The 18,002-nt window shown below is 41.8% G+C and overlaps 1 protein-coding gene across 6 annotated transcripts in view; it reads right to left on the bottom strand.

The window, feature by feature from the left end:
* The window catches only part of cep290 (centrosomal protein 290), a 203,950-nt gene that overhangs the window by 78,015 nt on the left and 107,933 nt on the right, over nucleotides 1–18,002 (bottom strand). For all 6 annotated transcript variants that reach the window (XM_042108679.1, XM_042108680.1, XM_042108681.1 and 3 more), the window contains 5 exons: nucleotides 17,847–17,949; nucleotides 2,957–3,187; nucleotides 2,668–2,841; nucleotides 2,464–2,575; nucleotides 1,799–1,992 (listed from right to left, as the gene is read on the bottom strand). In XM_042108679.1, the coding sequence (XP_041964613.1) occupies nucleotides 1,799–1,992; nucleotides 2,464–2,575; nucleotides 2,668–2,841; nucleotides 2,957–3,187; nucleotides 17,847–17,949 (814 nt within the window). The remainder of the gene's footprint in view (nucleotides 1–1,798; nucleotides 1,993–2,463; nucleotides 2,576–2,667; nucleotides 2,842–2,956; nucleotides 3,188–17,846; nucleotides 17,950–18,002) is intronic.

Raw genomic sequence — 18,002 nt, 5'->3', positions numbered from 1 at the left:
TAGGCTATGTTATAGACGTTCTATGAGGTACCAGTGTTTAGCTGTGTCACAAAACGATAAGCTTTGTCAGACTACTTTTAAAATGATATTCAGGGCTCTATACATTTTAAACATTCGGGGCTGAAGACCCGACAAAGCCTTGCGTTAATTCTTCAGGTGGGAAGTTCGCAGTTAACCAAATATTTCTTTATTAGGGCAGGGCAGGCATATTTCTGGCTATTAAATTATTTCTAAACCAGTCTGCTAAAGTCTGTAGTGAAGTCTGTGTAGGGTTTTCCAGCTCCATTTCTTTTTACGAGACACCCTGCTCACTTGAGACCTCTGCCGTGAGGGAAGGTGGCCAAGTCGAAGCACTGCCCACTGTAGCAGAGTAATGGATACCTACAAGAATTGTTTCAAATAAGACCAAAAAAGATGTAGGCAACGAATGAAATGTTAGGTATCTGCCCGATGTAAGTATCTGCACGCAGGGAGTTTAGAAAGCGCGTTAAGTGAAATAGATCAACCTATTTTGTTCTTGCTGTTTGTCTCACGATACAGCCCGTATCTCTGAAACCTATAGAAAGCCCCACACGAAGATGTTTTGTGGTGCGTTGTTAAATGAGACATTTTATTGTTAATTTTTTCCCAAAAAGTGGGGTAGCCACTGGCCATGTGACCTCATGAGCTAAACCATTAATGAAAGCAAAACAGCCATAAACAAAACAGCCAGATGCCTCTTCATAAAATAACAAAAACACCTTCATAAACAATAAAACGTTTTATCGTGAGACTGCGTGTCGCTCGGAGCAGCGTATCGGTAGGCTATATTAAAAGCAGAAGATTTTCAGTTTGCTTTGGGATTCAACTCACTTTTGGATTGTTTGATTATAGTGCTAAATGTTGGGACTGTCGCAGGAGACATACTGTAGGTTTATCAGCCATCGAAATGAAAGCTCATCAGGTGGTAATATTGTGGAAACAACTGAAAAAATGTTGGGTATATGGGGCCATGACGAAATGAGTCTAGTTTGACGCAATAAAAAAAATGGATTTATTAGATATTCATAATCCACAGACCTTAGGGTTTAAAACAAGAGGTCATGTGTTTAGCTAACCCAGAGATATTGGCCAAAATGTGAAGGCTATCCTCATCTCAGCAAAAAAACAAGTTTTGAGAAAATCAGCTTTAAAGTTCCAACTACAGAGCGCAGCTTCTAAATGCTCCCTTCACGCAGGCGGTAAAACTTGTGAGGCATTCGTATAATTTGTGAGGTAGGCTAGCCTATAATGTTCGATCAACTTCTGAAGACGACAAGGACAAAAATAGCCTAATGCTTAAACGTCAACTTTTTATCCAAAGTTTTCATGCGCAGCCTACACATTTGGCCTTCAAAATCAAATTTCTAGGTCGTTTTACAGTAAGATACGTCTATGAGTGATAGGTAAGAGATAAAGGAATGTGTTAGTGGTGAAATTAGAAAATGCATAATTTTGTCATTTTTGACCCTCGCTGCATTCAAATCGCTATATCTCGAAATGGATTTCCGGGACACAAGATTAATTTAGTCATGGCACGCCCCATATGGTCCATACTGTAGCATACAGGCGCGCATAGACTCAAAGTGGCAAAAGCCGGCGTTCCTAACCCTGCTCACAAGTGCCACCTGGTGGTTATTTGGGTCATTGAAGCTTCACTGGGGGAAATATAAATAAAAGACGCATGATTCACTAGGCGCGAGTGTCTTGCTATTGATTTTTGAACATTTGACTTTGAAAAAAAATGCACAAATACCCTGAACCTGAAAGACAAATTTACCTCCAGGAATTTCTTCTCAAGGTCAAAATTACGTTGTTCCACTTGTCTTAAAGAATTACGAAGGTGCTCATACATTCTCTGGGCGTGCTCAGCCCTCTGCCTCTCATTCAGCTCCTTCATCTCCAAAGTAGCAATCATTTTAGAAACAGACACTATTTGGCTGTTTGTCTCAGCCTTTTCAACGCTGCTGGTATCTGTTGAGTAAAAAAAAAAAGCTGTTATGACCACAGCACTATGGATATGTTCATAATATAGATGGATATGTTCATATTATAACTGTATTAATATAGCACCTTTTTGACTAGGAATAATGTGTATGACTATAGAATATCATAGCACAATTAATTACAATACAACAACAACAAAAAAAAGTAAATAATACAAAATATTATGGACACGTATGTACAAAAGTTTAATCTTATTTTTAAAATTAACGTTTTTTTTCTCCTATAAGTAACCAGGGCGACCAATAAAATAAACATGGGGATTGGGGAAACACACATTTTAAGAGTATAGGTGTTTAATATATGATACAATCTCTGATATATAATCTGGTGCCAGACCATGTAGGGCTTTGAGAGTAATCAGCAAAAGCTTCAAATGAGTCAATAGCCTGCCCTGTGAATTATGCACCACCTACTATCATTTCAACTTTCAACTTCTACCTTGAGAGTTTCTGTGATCCCATTCTTGTTCTAGGATATGAACTCTCTCCTTGTTGATTTGCAGTTCTTTGCTGAGGGAGCTGATGTGTTCACGAAGAGACACATTCTCTTGCTGAGGAAAGACAAGAGGATATATAAAGATATGTTTTATACATCTTTTAAAAGGTGCAGTCTAAAGTAATATGAAACAATGTGCTTTTTTACCTCTAAATGTTCCAGCACAGTGGTCCTCTGAATTAGATGGTTGTCTTTTTGCAGCAGGTCTCTATATTTAACAGTGAGGTTGATGTACTGTTTATTGGCTTTCTCAAGTTCTGAGGAAGGGACACTTTTATCCAAAGTCTTCTGTAATGTAGTCATTTTGAAAACAGCCATGTCCTTCAAATATAAATTACAAGTAAGAACCATCCAATCTAGTACAAGCAGCAAATAAAATGTACTTAAACATTAATTGACAATCAAATTATTAACATACTTTAGAAAATAAACTTACCTTATATCTTTGTAAGTAAGATATCCTCTCAGTTACAGAAATTTCCATTTTAACAAAATCATCTTTAAGCTTGTTGTTCTCCTTCCTAAGGTGCTGTTCCAATTCCAGCAAAGTGGTGCAATACCTACTTAGAGACTTTTCATTCACTCGAAGCACAGTCATCTTTCGCGCTGCCTCCGAGATCAATCTCTTGATTTCTGTAGGGTGCTTTTCTAAGACATCAAGCCAATGCTGGGTATAAACAGATAAACAAGGTGAGTAGGGAACTTTTTTGGCAACAGATTTCCACATTTAATCAGAATCCAACAGACAGGGTGGATAACATTAAAAAAAAAAAACGTATTTGCAGTGGCAGTGTGGATGATTTAAAAGAATTCCATAAATACCTAAACTCAAAGATGGAAACCATTAAATTCACATTAGAGTATGACCTTGACATAATTTATTGTTCTGGATGCGTCTGCGAAAAAAGTGGGAATGAGTTTAGGTAGCCCGGTTTGGTGCGGGCACGGACCAGTCGTGCTGGGGCCTCCAGAGTCCGGATCAGGATCTTAGCTGACCTCCAGGTCTGTTGCGGTAGGTGGGGCCACTTTGCGGAGACGGCGTGCATGCCACCGTGTTCCGTCTGAAATGCGAAAGGTGGCAGGGCCCAGTTGCTCAGTCACCTAGTGAGGCGCTGACCAAAATGACAGGAGCTTATGGCCCAGTGTGGGCCTCCAGAAAGCACCTCCAGAAAGTCAATGACCGCCTGTGTGGTGACCGACCCGGTAGAGACTGCCTCCGGCCACTTGGAGTACAGGTCATAGGCTACGATGAGGAACCGTTGGTGATGTGGGATGCCACGGAGCTCACCGCAAATGTCCATTTGGATGTGCTCCCAAGGCCCAGCTGGCCACTGCAGTGGCTGAAGGGGAGGAGCTGGTGGGGGGCCAGTCTTTCCACTCACCAAGCAGGCTGTGCAGTCTCTCACCATAGCCTCAACATCACCATCTATGCCTGGCCACCAGACCACTTCTCAGCAGCGCTGCTTCACCTTGACAATGCCGAGGTGGCCTTCGTGAGCCATGGACAGGACACGTGCCCTTAAGGCGGAGGGTACGACTGTACGATGGCCCCTTGCAACGCAGTAGTCGTTCCAGCAAAAAAGTTCATCTTTAAAGCGGCGGAATGGCGCCAGACTCTCTGGTAGGCTGGAGGCCACCCAGAGTGGATGAAAGTGCGGAGCTGTGAGAGCACTGGGTCCTGTTCAGAGGCCTGTTGGAGCTTGTGAAGTGACACCGTTGCCTCCAGAGGGGAGTGGAGGAGCTGGATAAGGTCCAGATCGCTGTTGTCTGGATTCAGGTCCACAGCTGAAGGTGGTGTGGAGCGTGAAAGTAAAGCGTCCAACAGACTCGCCACTCCCGACCGGTAGCGCGACAATGTGACGTCACAGGAGCGCTGTAACCATTTATACTCGCGCGTGGTGGTTGCGACACTAGTTGCAATATTCTCCTGAACAGAGGTGTCGCTGTTGTGAAAAGACTAACGCTAACTACGTTACACAGTAGAAGAAGCTGCAGTAAGAAACACTAGTAGCTAGCCTCTGTGATGGTACTTTCAGACTTTGGTTGCTGCTATTCACAACTACCATCATCATTATCATCTAGTTTTCAAGGTGTGTGCACAGGTAGATAGAGAGATATATAGATAGATACTTTAGTCATCCCGAGGGAAATTTTAATAATTTAAACAGTTTAGTTAGCTGGCTAGCTAGCTAGCAGCTGGCTGAGTTTGTGTAATTTCCTGAAGTGGAAAGAAAAGAAATCGTTTCTATTCGTTTCAAAATTTGTGTTTGAAAAGAAATCGTTTCTATTCTTTCCTCTTAATTCCATGTGTTGCAACTCTCGCTGGTAACTTTGTTAACTTATCCAGCAAACTATTAAAAATTCACAACTGTATCAAAACACTGCAACTCTCGCTTGCATCTTCCGGTTTCTGGTTTGTCGTGCTCAATAGAGTGGTGCGCTACCATGTGCTACCCGGCCTAAATCCTGGCGCGCCAGTGAGATCTACGTCATTTTGACGTCACATTGTCACGCTACTGGTTGGTTGCGGCGAGTATGTAGTAGCCATAAGTCCGCCACCACATTCTCTCGCCCCGGTGTGAACTGTAGCATGAAATTGTACTGGTGAAGTCTCTCGTACCATCGGTGGATGCGCAGAGGCCTGTGCCCAGAACCAGACGTCGCGAGCAAGGCTGTAAGTGCTTGGTGATCCGTCCGTAATGTGAATGAACGGCCATACACATACATATGCCACCACTCACAAGCCCAGACACAGGCCAGGGCCTCTCTCTCCCCGACGGAATACTTCTGTTCTGCTGAATTGAGGGCTCTGGAGGCAAATGTAATAGGTCGCTCTGTGCCGTTGTGGAGCTGAGACAGCACAGCCCCCACTGCGTACAGTGGGCAGTGCTTCGACTTGGCCAGCTTCCCTCGCTGTCCGCGCGCGGCATCTCGCGGCATCACACGACTTTAATTTGTATTTTTCCAGTGACGCTGCAACAACCGGCAGAGGTCTCAAGTGAGCAGGGTGTCTCGTAAAAAGAAATGGAGCTGGAAAACCCTACACAGACTTCACTACAGACTTTAGCAGACTGGTTTAGAAATAATTTAATAGCCAGAAATATGCCTGCCCTGCCCTAATAAAGAAATATTTGGTTAACAATATTTGGTTTCCCGTTTGTAGCCGTAGAAGAAACGCAGGACAAATTAAACATTCTGGTTTTCTCCGAGTGCAACGATGATAGACAGACATCATTTGGAAAAAATATAGAGCATATTAACCTCCGTTGCTCAGCTAAATGCCTTCCTGTTACGTCCTGTTACAGGCGATAAACGATTTTTGATGGTCACAAGTTTACTTCATTAGCGTTTATTTCTTTGATTATTAAAGAGTGTTTTTCATTTAAAGGCTTGACTTTGTGCTTATTCAGAAGAGCATTTAGTGCTCTCCCCAATCCCAGACGTTCACATTGCATGTTTGTTTGTAATGGATGCAACCGCGAGATACGCTTGTCATAGGCGCCGATACCGTGGGTGCTCCGTCTCTCGGGCACCCACTGAAAACATTGAGCACCCACGTGTGCCAGCTTACAGTCCCGGCTAAATTTACATTCATTTAAAATCAAACATCGCAGTTTATGTTAAATTCAGCATCTCTCATAATGTGATTGGATATGTTGCTGTCAATTCCCTACTGCATATACTAACCACCAATGAGAGCGTCTCTCGTATGAAAATTCCTGACACTTCCCACCTGAAGAATTACCGCAAGGCTTTGTCGGGTCTTCAGCCCCGAATGTTTAAAATGTATATAGCCCTGAATCAAGTAGTCTGACAAAGCTTATTGTTTTGTGACACAGCTAAACACTGGTACCTCCTACGTGGTCGCAACTGGTACCTCCTACGTGGTCGCAACTCACAAAAGTAAAGCAGATAGAAAGAACTCACGCAAATCTAGCCTACAACACGCAGACAGCTATATGCGCAGGGGAGAGAGCGCGCGCACTGTGCTTTATGATTGTTGCCTTCTGATGGTATCTTGCTAATTCACTGAACTGCATTAGGTGACACAAATGGTATTGCCTTTATTTTATAACTCCTTGTCTGAGCGACTACCAGGCCTATGGTTTTTAAAAGTCAGATGTTCCCTGACAAAGACATTCGAAAATTAAGAATGTTTATTGACTTGAAAAATACACTAATTTTTGCAAACTCCCTTCATTCAACCCTTGAAGACATCGCGGTCTGGTGCGCTATGTAGATCGTTTCTCGTACCATTTAATTTCTCAGAATTTAGGTCTACTAGGCCTACAATAACGTCATCACCAAATATATCTTTTATTTTTAGTTGATCAACCACAAAGAGTAGCATAGGCCTACTGTGCACAGTGCACTGACGACTGTAGCAGCCCAAGGTAACCAGTTGTTGTAGATGAGAGGCAACCCCTTGTTTCAGATAGCCCGGACAACATGTTACCTGGGTGTTGCCTACAATAGTTAATTGATTCGCGTAACATATTAGTTGGCTCAAAGAGTAGGGAATCAGGATGGAGAGAGTCACGCGTGTGTTGCTTTTGCGGGATCGAATCCAGTTTAATGCTAGTTTTCAAAACATATATTTTTTACATGTCTTTTGTCCGAGTGGCTGTAATGTAGCCGAGCGCTCATGGCGTATGAAAAGCGACTTCAAACCGCCTAAAACAACTTGTTTGTGAATGTCTGACAACTGCTGCAGCGCATGCACGCGCAAGGAAACCAGTAGGTGGAGAAACCAGAAGGCACATAACACCGGAACGATTTTAAGGCTATTTCGCATAGGCTACTCAATGGTGCTATTTCACACGCATTATAGCGACCCCCACTCACTGGGGTTAGGTGGAAGGTGTTAATAGACGATTGGCGTAGCCTACAATGGACTAGGGCTGTCAAAATTGCTCAAAAATGACGTTCGAATATCCCCTCTAAAATAAACACATGTATTCGAATATATTGGAATATCTAGGCTATATTATTTGCGCATTATGTCAGTGACGTGCATCATGTCATCTGTTTTTAACTTTTTGTATGGTTATTGCTTGACAGGGGGTATCCCAAGCAGCTTTCAGCCATAAGGCATTTCCTAATTCACACGACACTGATGATGTTGAAACTATTTCGGCATAGCCTATAAGCAGTTTAATTAAATGTAATGTTAGTTGTAAACAAACGGGCTACTTAGTGAGGCTTGGCCTCACAGATGCGCTCCTGCCTTAAATGGCAATACAAATCTTCACGATAGGCCTATTAACTGACCGCCCGATTCACGTTGGTTGGGGGGCAGGGGGGGGCCATCAGACATTTGTTCCCAAGGGTCTATGAATTGTTAATCCGGCCCTGCCCCCAACGAACGCAACTTCCCACCTCTGAGACAGCTGAAAAGAAGTCTAGAGGACTCCTAACTCACTAAGACCTACTTACTGTAGGCTCCGCAAACCACAGGGCTTTTTTTGGGCAGGCCTTCTGTTGAAGAATTTTATATAAATCCTGCGCTAACAGTAATCCTCATACCAACCCCGTACGTAAGTGCGTAATTCTGCGGCATAAAGCAGATGTATTTGTTTATTGTACAGAAAAATAAAAATAACCTGTCAAGCAGTCAATTGACTACATTGCAGTAAATAAGTAGGGCAAATTACGAAACCAAAACGTGGGTCATAGTTGTCTAAGCCTCTGCTGTGAGGCCAAACCCATGAACAAAGACACATTGATATCTGCTAGTTTTTTTTTGGTGAAACAAGCTCACAGCCGAATGAGTCATAGCACTGAAGGGAGAGGCAACTGGCATGTGCTCTCCCCACGGGCCAATGGTTGTACAAGTTTTCTCCTGTGCCTACGATATTAACCTAGCGTTCATGGGCTTCGGAAAAACCTTTCTCCGAGTGAAAACATCATCATTCCTCGTCATTCACGTCACTTAATGTGTGAGTCAGAGGTCGGAAACTGGGGCTAGATTTTGCTAACAGAGTTGCCCAGATAGGGGCTCGTCATCACGTTTGTCGTCACATTGTAGTTCGTTTGTAGTCCATGTGGCCTTTCATGTCCAACAGTTTTAATGTGAACCTGGGAATTTGCCCTTTTTATCACTTGAAAGCTGCATATATTTCTTTCACGAGCATCTTACACTAGATTTTAAGCAAATACAGTTGTTTGTTTAGGATTAGTGAGTGTATGTTTTAACCTTTGTTGTGGCATCCGTGTTTGTCACACATTCCGTTGGCAAAGCACATGAACACTTGCTGTCGGAAAAACAAAGTAGCCAAGGGGGCGGTCCTTGTCATTCCGAGGTGCTCTGAATGCACCATTAATCCAGTGTTTTGTCAAGTTGCAAAATGCTATTCGTTTTAACGAATTTTTATGATAGTACCCTATACAAAAAGTACTTCATACTATCTTAATTGTTTTATACTCAATACTTGACCAATGGCTATTGCATCTGTCTATTGAAAGTGAGAATGTGGCATGTGATCTACTGTGTAGGCTTCATAAAATAAAATAAACAGATTGCTAATGGCCTACAAGCTGATCTGGGGTGCGTTTCCCGTACAACTACGGAGTTTAGCTTTTTACTAATAGGATGCATCGTTCAACTAACCAACATGTAAGTTTCCCAAAACTGTCGTACTTACATAGTACTGTAAGTTTGGACCATGATAGTCCAGACTACTGAAGTTTGGAAACTAAGGTGGTTAATGGCGTTTAGTAGCACGTGAACGGGCACCTGCACATACTTCTGTGGCGCATTGCGTTAAGGCCGGCAGATGACAGCCGCCGTTGCACAGCAGTTACCAGTCCCCTGTCCAAGAGTTGGAATCTGGGTTAAGATTTTGACAACAATATTGACATCGTTGTATACCTAAGTTTATCTTTTATGCAGATCATATTATCAAAATCAGAATCAGCCTTCTTGGCTTGGTTTGCATAAACTAACAAGGACCCCCCCCTCCATGAAAATCAAAGGCTACATATTCTCAGCTGACTCGTCAAAAAGTGCGCACCACCTTATTATTATCTGCAGGTGTGTGACTTTTACTTACGTGCACATGGCTGCAAATTGACTTTTAATTTATGTATTTTCTGCCTTGGGCAATTTAAAATATGGATGTATGGTGGTTAGAAGTGTAAATAAAAATTAGAAACCTAAATATATTCATAATTATTAATTTGCAAACAAATAACTGGCGTCAGTGACGTCTTTGACATGAAGATCCCTGGAACTATGATTCTACCACAGGTCGAGAGGTGTAGTTGTAACTACACAACTTTACGATAGTGGTTGTGAACGTTCGTTGCTACTATGGTTTTGGGAAACACTAACGTAGTGTAATGATGCATTGGACTATGTAAGTTCCAAATATGTAATTCTGCGGCATAAAGCAGATGTATTTGTTTATTGTACAGAAAAAAAAATTACATGTCAAGCAGTCAATTGACTACATTGCAGTCAAGAAGTAGGGCAAATTAATTTTACGAAACCAAAACGTGGGTCATAGTTGTCTAAGCCTCTATAGCGTAGCCTGTTAAAAACGTCGCAAAAGCCTACCCAAGGCTACAGATTAATTCTGAACAGTTATTTCTCTACTGGCTCAATTATCACGCACTGTTTTGATTTGCGTAGTTGCGTTAACCCAACACTGACAATAATGTAGACAGCAAATTTCGATTTCCGTTACCACCGTGTAGTCAAGCCTTAAGCCATACCCAAGTAGCCTAAATCGAGGTAAATCGAGCTTTTTCAGCAGGGCCGGCAGGCAGAGTGATGTACAGTGGCAGAGCGGCTGAAAGTGGTACTATGGTGGTAGCTTCACGCAGCTTCACGCCTCGTAATGCGCGACTGAAGTCACCACCCCTGGGATACCAGCGAAGATGGTGGACATTATTTTCTGGAAACAGCTAGGGGTGGAGCATAGGCCAAAAGGGAGCCTGGTGTAGCGGAAGACGCCTGCGTGTGTGACGAAAGCGGTGAGGTTATGGCTGTCCGGTTGCAGAGGTACCTGCAGGTAGCCTTTGCGGAGGTCAAGCTTTGAAAGCATTGTGGAGCCGTAAAACTGAGAAGTCAGCTCCTTTGCTGTGGGCAGCGGGTATTTGTTGGGTACAACGGCCTTGTTCACCGCCCTCAGGTCCACACACACACGCAAACCCCCTGACTTCTTCTTCGCAATGACCAGGTTAGAGATCCAGGGCGAGGTGTTGACTTGCTCAATGATGCCTATGTCCAACAGCTTTGTCAGCTCTGCTGTGACGTCATCTCGTAGTGCCATGGGAATGTGGCAGAGAGGCTGTATGACCGGGTGTATGTCCACGTGAAGTAGAGGCTGATGGGTGAAAGCGGAGATACAGCCAAGGCCGGAAAAGAGTGCTGGCCATCGCTGTTCCCTTGGTGTGCTGACCTGGACAATCTTAGCCCCACAGCTGTCCATGAACGTGAAGCCCAAGCTGGTGATAAGGTCCAAGCCCATGAGGTTAGCTCCATGCCGCGCCACCTAAAAGGTGAAGGAAGCCATGGATTTGTTGCCGTGTCGCACTGAACAGCTGAGGGAGCCCACTAAGTCGATCTGTGCATTGCCATATCCATGGAGAACGGCCGAAGGTGTCTGCAGCATGACATGGGGCAGGAAGCGCTTGACTGTGGCCCAGTTGAGAAGAGATAAAGCCGCTGCGGTATCCAGCAGCAACGGTACACAGACCCCATCTAATTCCACCGTGCACGTCTTGAAGGACACATGGGCAGAGCTGATTGAGTGTATTGGTGTTGGGGCCGACGAGCTAGCCCCAGCCTGTCGTGGGCCTGACCGTGGGCCGACCCCAGCCGGTGCAGAACGACAGACTTGTGGTTGTCTTTCCCACAGCGCTGGCATGCTTGTCCTCTGGCAGGGCATGTTGGAGCCAACGGATCCACGGTACCGGAGGCTCGTCCGGTAATGCCAGGAAAGGTGTAGGTGCTGGGAGTGCAAGCTCCATCTTCGTCGCCAATGTTATGTTAGATGGTGTTATTATAACACCATCTGCCTAGGGTCAGATACAGGACAGTAAGGTCTGTATGACAAATGCATATGTTAGTCGGGTGTAGAGAATAGGACATGGTATTTAAAGCCACCTTAGGTTAAATTTACAAGAGGTGGGATGATTACATATCCGGTATGATAATGCAATCAACTAATTTTCATGGTGATATGTGAAGGGTAATTTTTTTCCCCTATTTGCGTGAGAAAAATACTGTATAGCGCATGAATAGGGTATATTTAGGTCTTTTTTTCTAAACTTTCCCCTATTGGGATTCTTCGGGGCTTTTTTCCCCTTACTCAGGACCAATTGAGGATGCAAAATCAGTTAAGTTTTCTTCTGTTGCAATTTGTTCAAGCTTTTTTCATAAAATGACTGGACTATACATCTGTAGCATTAACTTGGTTCTGGTGATAGGCTACCTTACAAATTGTAGCTGGGTATAATTGTAGCCTCTGGCTCCGAATCCTTTTCCCATTCAATCAAACAACAACGATAGCTGAGCGCATACACACTGCTCGCATGCATAGACAGTAAAAGAAAAAAAGCTTGCTTGTCTGGTGTAACCAATAGAAGCTTATAGTTGCGAAAGTTCTGTGGGTATTCCGTGTTCGTCCTATACGATTCGTGCATGATTGTTCAAGGACTGAAAAACTTTAGCTCACAGACCTTTTCTCCTCCGTGTAGCAATAGCGCTGAAAATCTTGTGGTATGCATGCCATACAATAGGACTGTGCATTACCTGTGCATAGATCATGGAGAGATTTCAGATGTGCAATAACTATAAAAGGCGTAGTAGTAGCTGTTTTGCTAGGCCCAGCGAAAGCTGGCAATGTGGAATATTCCACTGGTTGGTGCACACGCAGTGTTCAGATTGGTTGTCTGTCCATTCACGCGGATTTCACTGGAGCAGATCTTGAACACAACTTCGGTAGCCTATGTCTCTTAGCTTTCCACTTTCATCAGGCAATATATGTAGCCTATAATATGCTGTGCAGTGTAACTGTAGGGCTATGTAATTTTATGTAAAAAATGTAAAGTTGATTTCTGTACAGACATATGGTAATTAGTGTCGACATGAAATTGTAAAGATGTGTTGGCTAAATGTAGGCCTAACAACATTTCTGTTCAATTTGTTTGATGATATGAAAATGGATGTTCCATGTGAAGTTTGTCATACTCAGGAAATGCTGTAATTTGTTGACAATTGTTTGCTGTGTTCAGCCTTTGTATAAAAAAGATTGTTTGTATCTTACTACTTTTATTTTTGGATGAAAACATAATCATATGAAGAAATATAGAAAACTGTATTATATTGAACTATACAGTATCTTAATGCATTCCATCAAGTCAAATATCCTATATGGCTTTAATAGAAAAAGCAACACATCGTGATGCATCGAGGAATCGAATCAAATCTCTGACATGATAATTGTAATCGAATTGAATTGGGAGATCAGTGACGATTCACACCTCTAATTGTTATGCTAAAGTTGCTAATTGTGGGTAAAAATGTGATAGCCTATGAAAATCTATGGTGCTGAGGGGTTCGTTTTGGTTAACTCCCATAGCAAAAATCTAAACACAAAAACCACTACTTGTCAGATGACAAATGTGTGTAGGGCAAAACGTCAGAGCTCTACATTATCGACAGTTTTTTGGCAGGTGTGATTATCCAAAATCCACGTTATTTTGCCATAGGAATAAAAGCATGGACACATTGTATACAAAGGGGCACGTTGTCTTGAGAGGTGTATTGTTTTTTCACGTAGTATAAAAATGGCAAAGAAATCAAAGTGTGGCTCCACTCCATTAAGGTGGATGCCAATAAAGCAAAATGTCACTTATGTGCAAGAGATGCTTATGTGCAACGCAGTTTGCAATTAAAAAATCTTGCACTAATCTGTTAGGCTACATTTACATTTCTTCACTTTAATACTGAATATGGGTCATTCTATAATTTGGGGTATATTTCAAGTGGAGAGAAACCAGAAAGAACACACCTCAAATCATAGAACACACCTCAAAGTTAACATGACAAGTATTTGCTGAGCTTAAACCTGTAAGACTTCAAGTATTTATTTAAAAAAAATGATGTAATAACAGAAAAATCTATCATTTTTTTAACTTAAATCTCACTTAATAAGGGGCAGCCGTGGCCTACTGGTTAGCGCTTCGGACTTTTAACCGGAGGGTTGCCGGTTCGAACCCCGACCAGTAGGCACGGCTGAAGTGCCCTTGAGCAAGGCACCTAACCCCTCACTGCTCCCCGAGCGCCGCTGTTGTTGCAGGCAGCTCACTGCACCGGGATTAGTGTGTGCTTCACCTCACTGTGAGTTCTCTGTGTGCTGACTGTGTTTCACTAATTCACGGATTGAGATATATGCAGAGACCAAATTTCCCTCACGGGATCAAAAGAGTATATATACAGAAAAAAGACATTGTATGTAATTGATGTTATAACAGTTAGTAAATTAATCTCCAAAAAATAGATTGTTAGACTTAATAACATTATGTTTAGTCAAGTTGAATGCATGAATCTGTAGTCGGAGACAGTCAATAATAAAAAAAGTAATTTAGTTAATATTTTGTGGATAAATTGGGTCTAAAATAAATATAAAGCATTGTTATTGCTGAAAGGTTGTTCTATTAGCATAATTGTTCAAAATTGATTCCATAAAGATTTATCTTTTTGATAATAACTAAATCTTTATCATTGAGACGCGAATTGTACCCTGAGAATGACCCATATGTTAAGTAGGCCTATACAGAAATAATCTTTTACATATTGTTTATTTTAATATGTTCATGTTAATTTTGATAACCGATTTGTTATTTGTTTCACCACTAAAGGAGAATGTATTTATTTTTAATATGCTCATGTTGATAACTGATTTGTTTCACCACTAAAGAAAAATGCATCTTTGTTGTTGAAATTGATTTACAAACAATGGTATAAAAAAATAGTATTATTTAGAAACTGGCATCGACATCAAGGTATCAAAATTGGCACCGTACATTTTGAATGATATCCAGCCCTACCTTGCAGACACCCTGTTTTAAGACCCCGCGGGTACCCTGCCAGATTCATTATGACAATAGTGTCCTTTCTAGATTCCAGCTTGGGTAAGGCCTCTGTTTCACTTTTTGTCATGTTGCTGGATTTTTCCTCTAGTTTGACACAGGTAACAATAGCAGGGTTAAGGCCAATTCCAATGCTTCCCTTAGCTCTACCCTCAGTTTTGTGCGTTTATGTTAGGTGTAGGGGCAGAGGCAGGGGCAGAGGACAATATTGGCGGGTGTCCAGGGGCTTTTGTCCCCCAGGAAAATTTAGAAATTCTTGTTACTAAACACCATTTCAATGCAGTTTGGGAGGGACAGAACAGAGCAAGCAGCGCCCCTTTTCTGTGTAGCTCATGTGACATGGTGGCTTTAGGTGAATGAAGATGCAGATCATCTCACTAATTCATTTATTTGTGCAAGCTCATGGTCTGCGTTCACTCCAGCATGACAAGTGAATGTTTTTAAAGCCGTCACCGCAACAGGCTATATTTGCTACGATATATGCTATTGTAGCCTAACAGACAAAAGCTTAATTCTGAGGCATCACTGGGCTATTAATGCATAGGCCTAACTATAATTTTTAAATGTAAAGTAAATGTAAAAGACACAGAATAATGACTGAACTGTAAGATCAAATTCAAAAATGTTTTAAGTCTACCCAAAGCATGTTTGCAAACGTATGCAAAGGGAATATAAATAAATATAAAAGGATTAACTGTGTTTACTTGCGTTTAGCCTCCACTAAGTTTACATCCCTGGTTACAGGAATCCATGTCGTCGTTGTTGTTGTTTTAAATATTGTTGCTTCTAACCCACGTTATCTCCTGCGTTAAGTTTCACTTGCGCAGGGACGCACACACATTGCATGAGCGCTCATACCAATTGTAGGCTATGCCTCTATAGTTGATAACACCAAAGAAGTATTAAGAAGTATTTCCTGATTGGGGAAACTTTTAGTTTATTTTTCTTTCAGTCCGTGGTTCCATAATACCAAACTTTGCGGTTCCGCGGACCAATAATCCTCTTGTCGAGGAGGCTCATAGTTTGTGAGAACAGAACGCAGTTGCATGTCAAGTGTTGCCAAGGGCCTGTCTACACAGAAACAACAAGTGGCTTGGTGCGTGCACCCCCAATTTCAATGTCTTTGACTCCCTGCATTTCTACATTTTCGTGACAAAAAGTAGGAGGGATATAAAATCGTGTTTCAGCAAAAGTGGGGATGTTATAACACCCATAACCCCCCGCTTGCAACACCCCTGTGTAGCGGTATCCCGCTTCTCTTTTGGATGGGGGGGTACAGCTAGGGGTTAGGGCCACATAGCCCTTCAAATTAAGATTTTTCAGTCTCATTACATACGAGGGGTATGAGACATTTTCCATTATACAACCGCACTACTACTACTACTACTGCACTTCCCCCCCCCCCCCCCCCACAAGTTGGGACGTTGTGTAAAATGCAAATAAAAAACAAAATGTGATAATATACAAGTCTCGTAAACCCATATTTAGCAGCAAAAAGGACACAGACAACATATCTAATGTTGAAAATGAAAACTTTGATGCCAGCAACATGTTTCAAAAAAGTTGGGACGGGAGCATGTTTACCACTGCACTGTTTCACCTCTTCATTTAACAAAATTCTGTAAATGTTTAGGAACTGAGGAGACTATTTGCTAGAGTTTTGAGAATGAAATGTTGTCACATTACTCCCCAATGCACGATTTCAGTTGCTCAACAGTATGGGGTAGTCTTAATCATGTTTTTCATTCCATTATGCCCCTAATTTGACAAATTTGGACTGCAGACAGGCCATTTTAGCACATGGACTCTTCCTCTATGGATAAATACTATTTAAATATGTGCAGAAAATGTTCATTTTGCCATTGTTTTCCTGAAATATTCAAGGTCTTCCCTGGAATAGATATTGCCTGATGGCAGTATATGTTGCTCAAAAGCTGTATATCTTTCAGAATTGATTGTGCTTTGCCAAATGTGCAAGATGCCGTCATAGATAATGGGTATGGAACTGAGCGCTAAAACAAGTTGGATAGGTTGGATACTTGGACAGGCCCTCTCCTCTTTAGCCCAGATGAATCCATGATTTCCAAAAAGAATGGAAAATTTTGATTGGTCTAACCACAAGACCTTTTTCCATGTTACCTCAGTCCATTTTAAACAAGCTCAGGCCCAGATAAGACGGTGGTATTTTCTGTATTGTGTCTCAATACAATTTTGGCTGCAGTTTTTTAATTGAGTATCAAACTGTGCACATAGACAATGGTTATCAGAGGTTGTCCTGAGCCCATACAATGACAGGTGTGGAAACAGGTCTGGTTGATGCAGTGCCATCTGAGGTCCAAAAGACCACGACCATCCAGTGTGTTTTTCAGCTCCTTCCCTTGTTTGCAAAGATTTCACTGGATTCTCTGAATGTTTTAATAATATATTGTCCTGTAGATGATGAACCCCCCAAATACTTCACAATTTCATCTTAAGAAGCATTGAAATTACATTGTGTAAACCTGTGTGCACAAATGAAACAGAGTGATGAATACCGCTGTATCTTTACTTCTAAGAGACCCTGCCTCTCTGGGATGCTCTTTTTCATACCCAAATCATGTTGCCAGTTACCCTAATTAGTTGAGAAACATTGCTCCTTTTGTTTTCTTCTTATCATTACACAACTTTTCCAGCATTTTGTTATCCCTGTCCCAACTTTTTTTTTAAACATGTTGCTGGTATCAAATTGAAAATTGACATATATTTCAACATTTGATATGTTGTCTGTGTCCTTTTTGCAAGTAAATATGAGTTTAAGAGATTTGCAGATTATTACATTATGTTTTTATTGGGTATTAAGATCGGCTTAGTAGTGTATAGGTCTAATTGAGTGCCTGTCACTTTAAGACGTTTGTGAGGGAACCCTTGCAATTGTAACACAGTTAAACGGCTGCTGATGTGTGGATGCAATTCATAACATTTTCTACATAGTTAAAATAAAGGTTCAATGTATGGGAAACACTGCCAACACCCCTCCCACTCATGTCATATTGCTTAAGCATACATCGGGCACACCGGCAACATGGCAGCACAAGTGAGTGCGAGACTCATAAAGAGAACATTTTGACAGTAATTACAACTATCATTGTTTTACGTCACATTCAATCTTGTGGCCATATATACGATCCTGTGATAAGGTGTGAAGGTGAAAAAGTGTTAAGAATGAGGCCTACAATCATACTCACAGTAAACTCTTTGACCTTCATCTCATCCACCTTTTTCTGTTCCTCCAACTTATTATTTGCCTCCTTAAGTAACTCTCTCTCCTTCTGCCATGCCGCTCTCTCTCTGAAATCAAAACCAGCTAGAGTTAATATTTTAAATAAAATCGTTTGCTATCT

The sequence above is a fragment of the Alosa sapidissima genome, chromosome 11 (genome assembly GCF_018492685.1).
Source record: "Alosa sapidissima isolate fAloSap1 chromosome 11, fAloSap1.pri, whole genome shotgun sequence".
In the NCBI taxonomy this organism is placed as follows: domain Eukaryota; kingdom Metazoa; phylum Chordata; class Actinopteri; order Clupeiformes; family Clupeidae; genus Alosa; species Alosa sapidissima.
The sequence above is the reverse complement of the archived record's forward strand: the minus strand, read 5'-3'. Positions and strand labels throughout refer to the sequence as shown.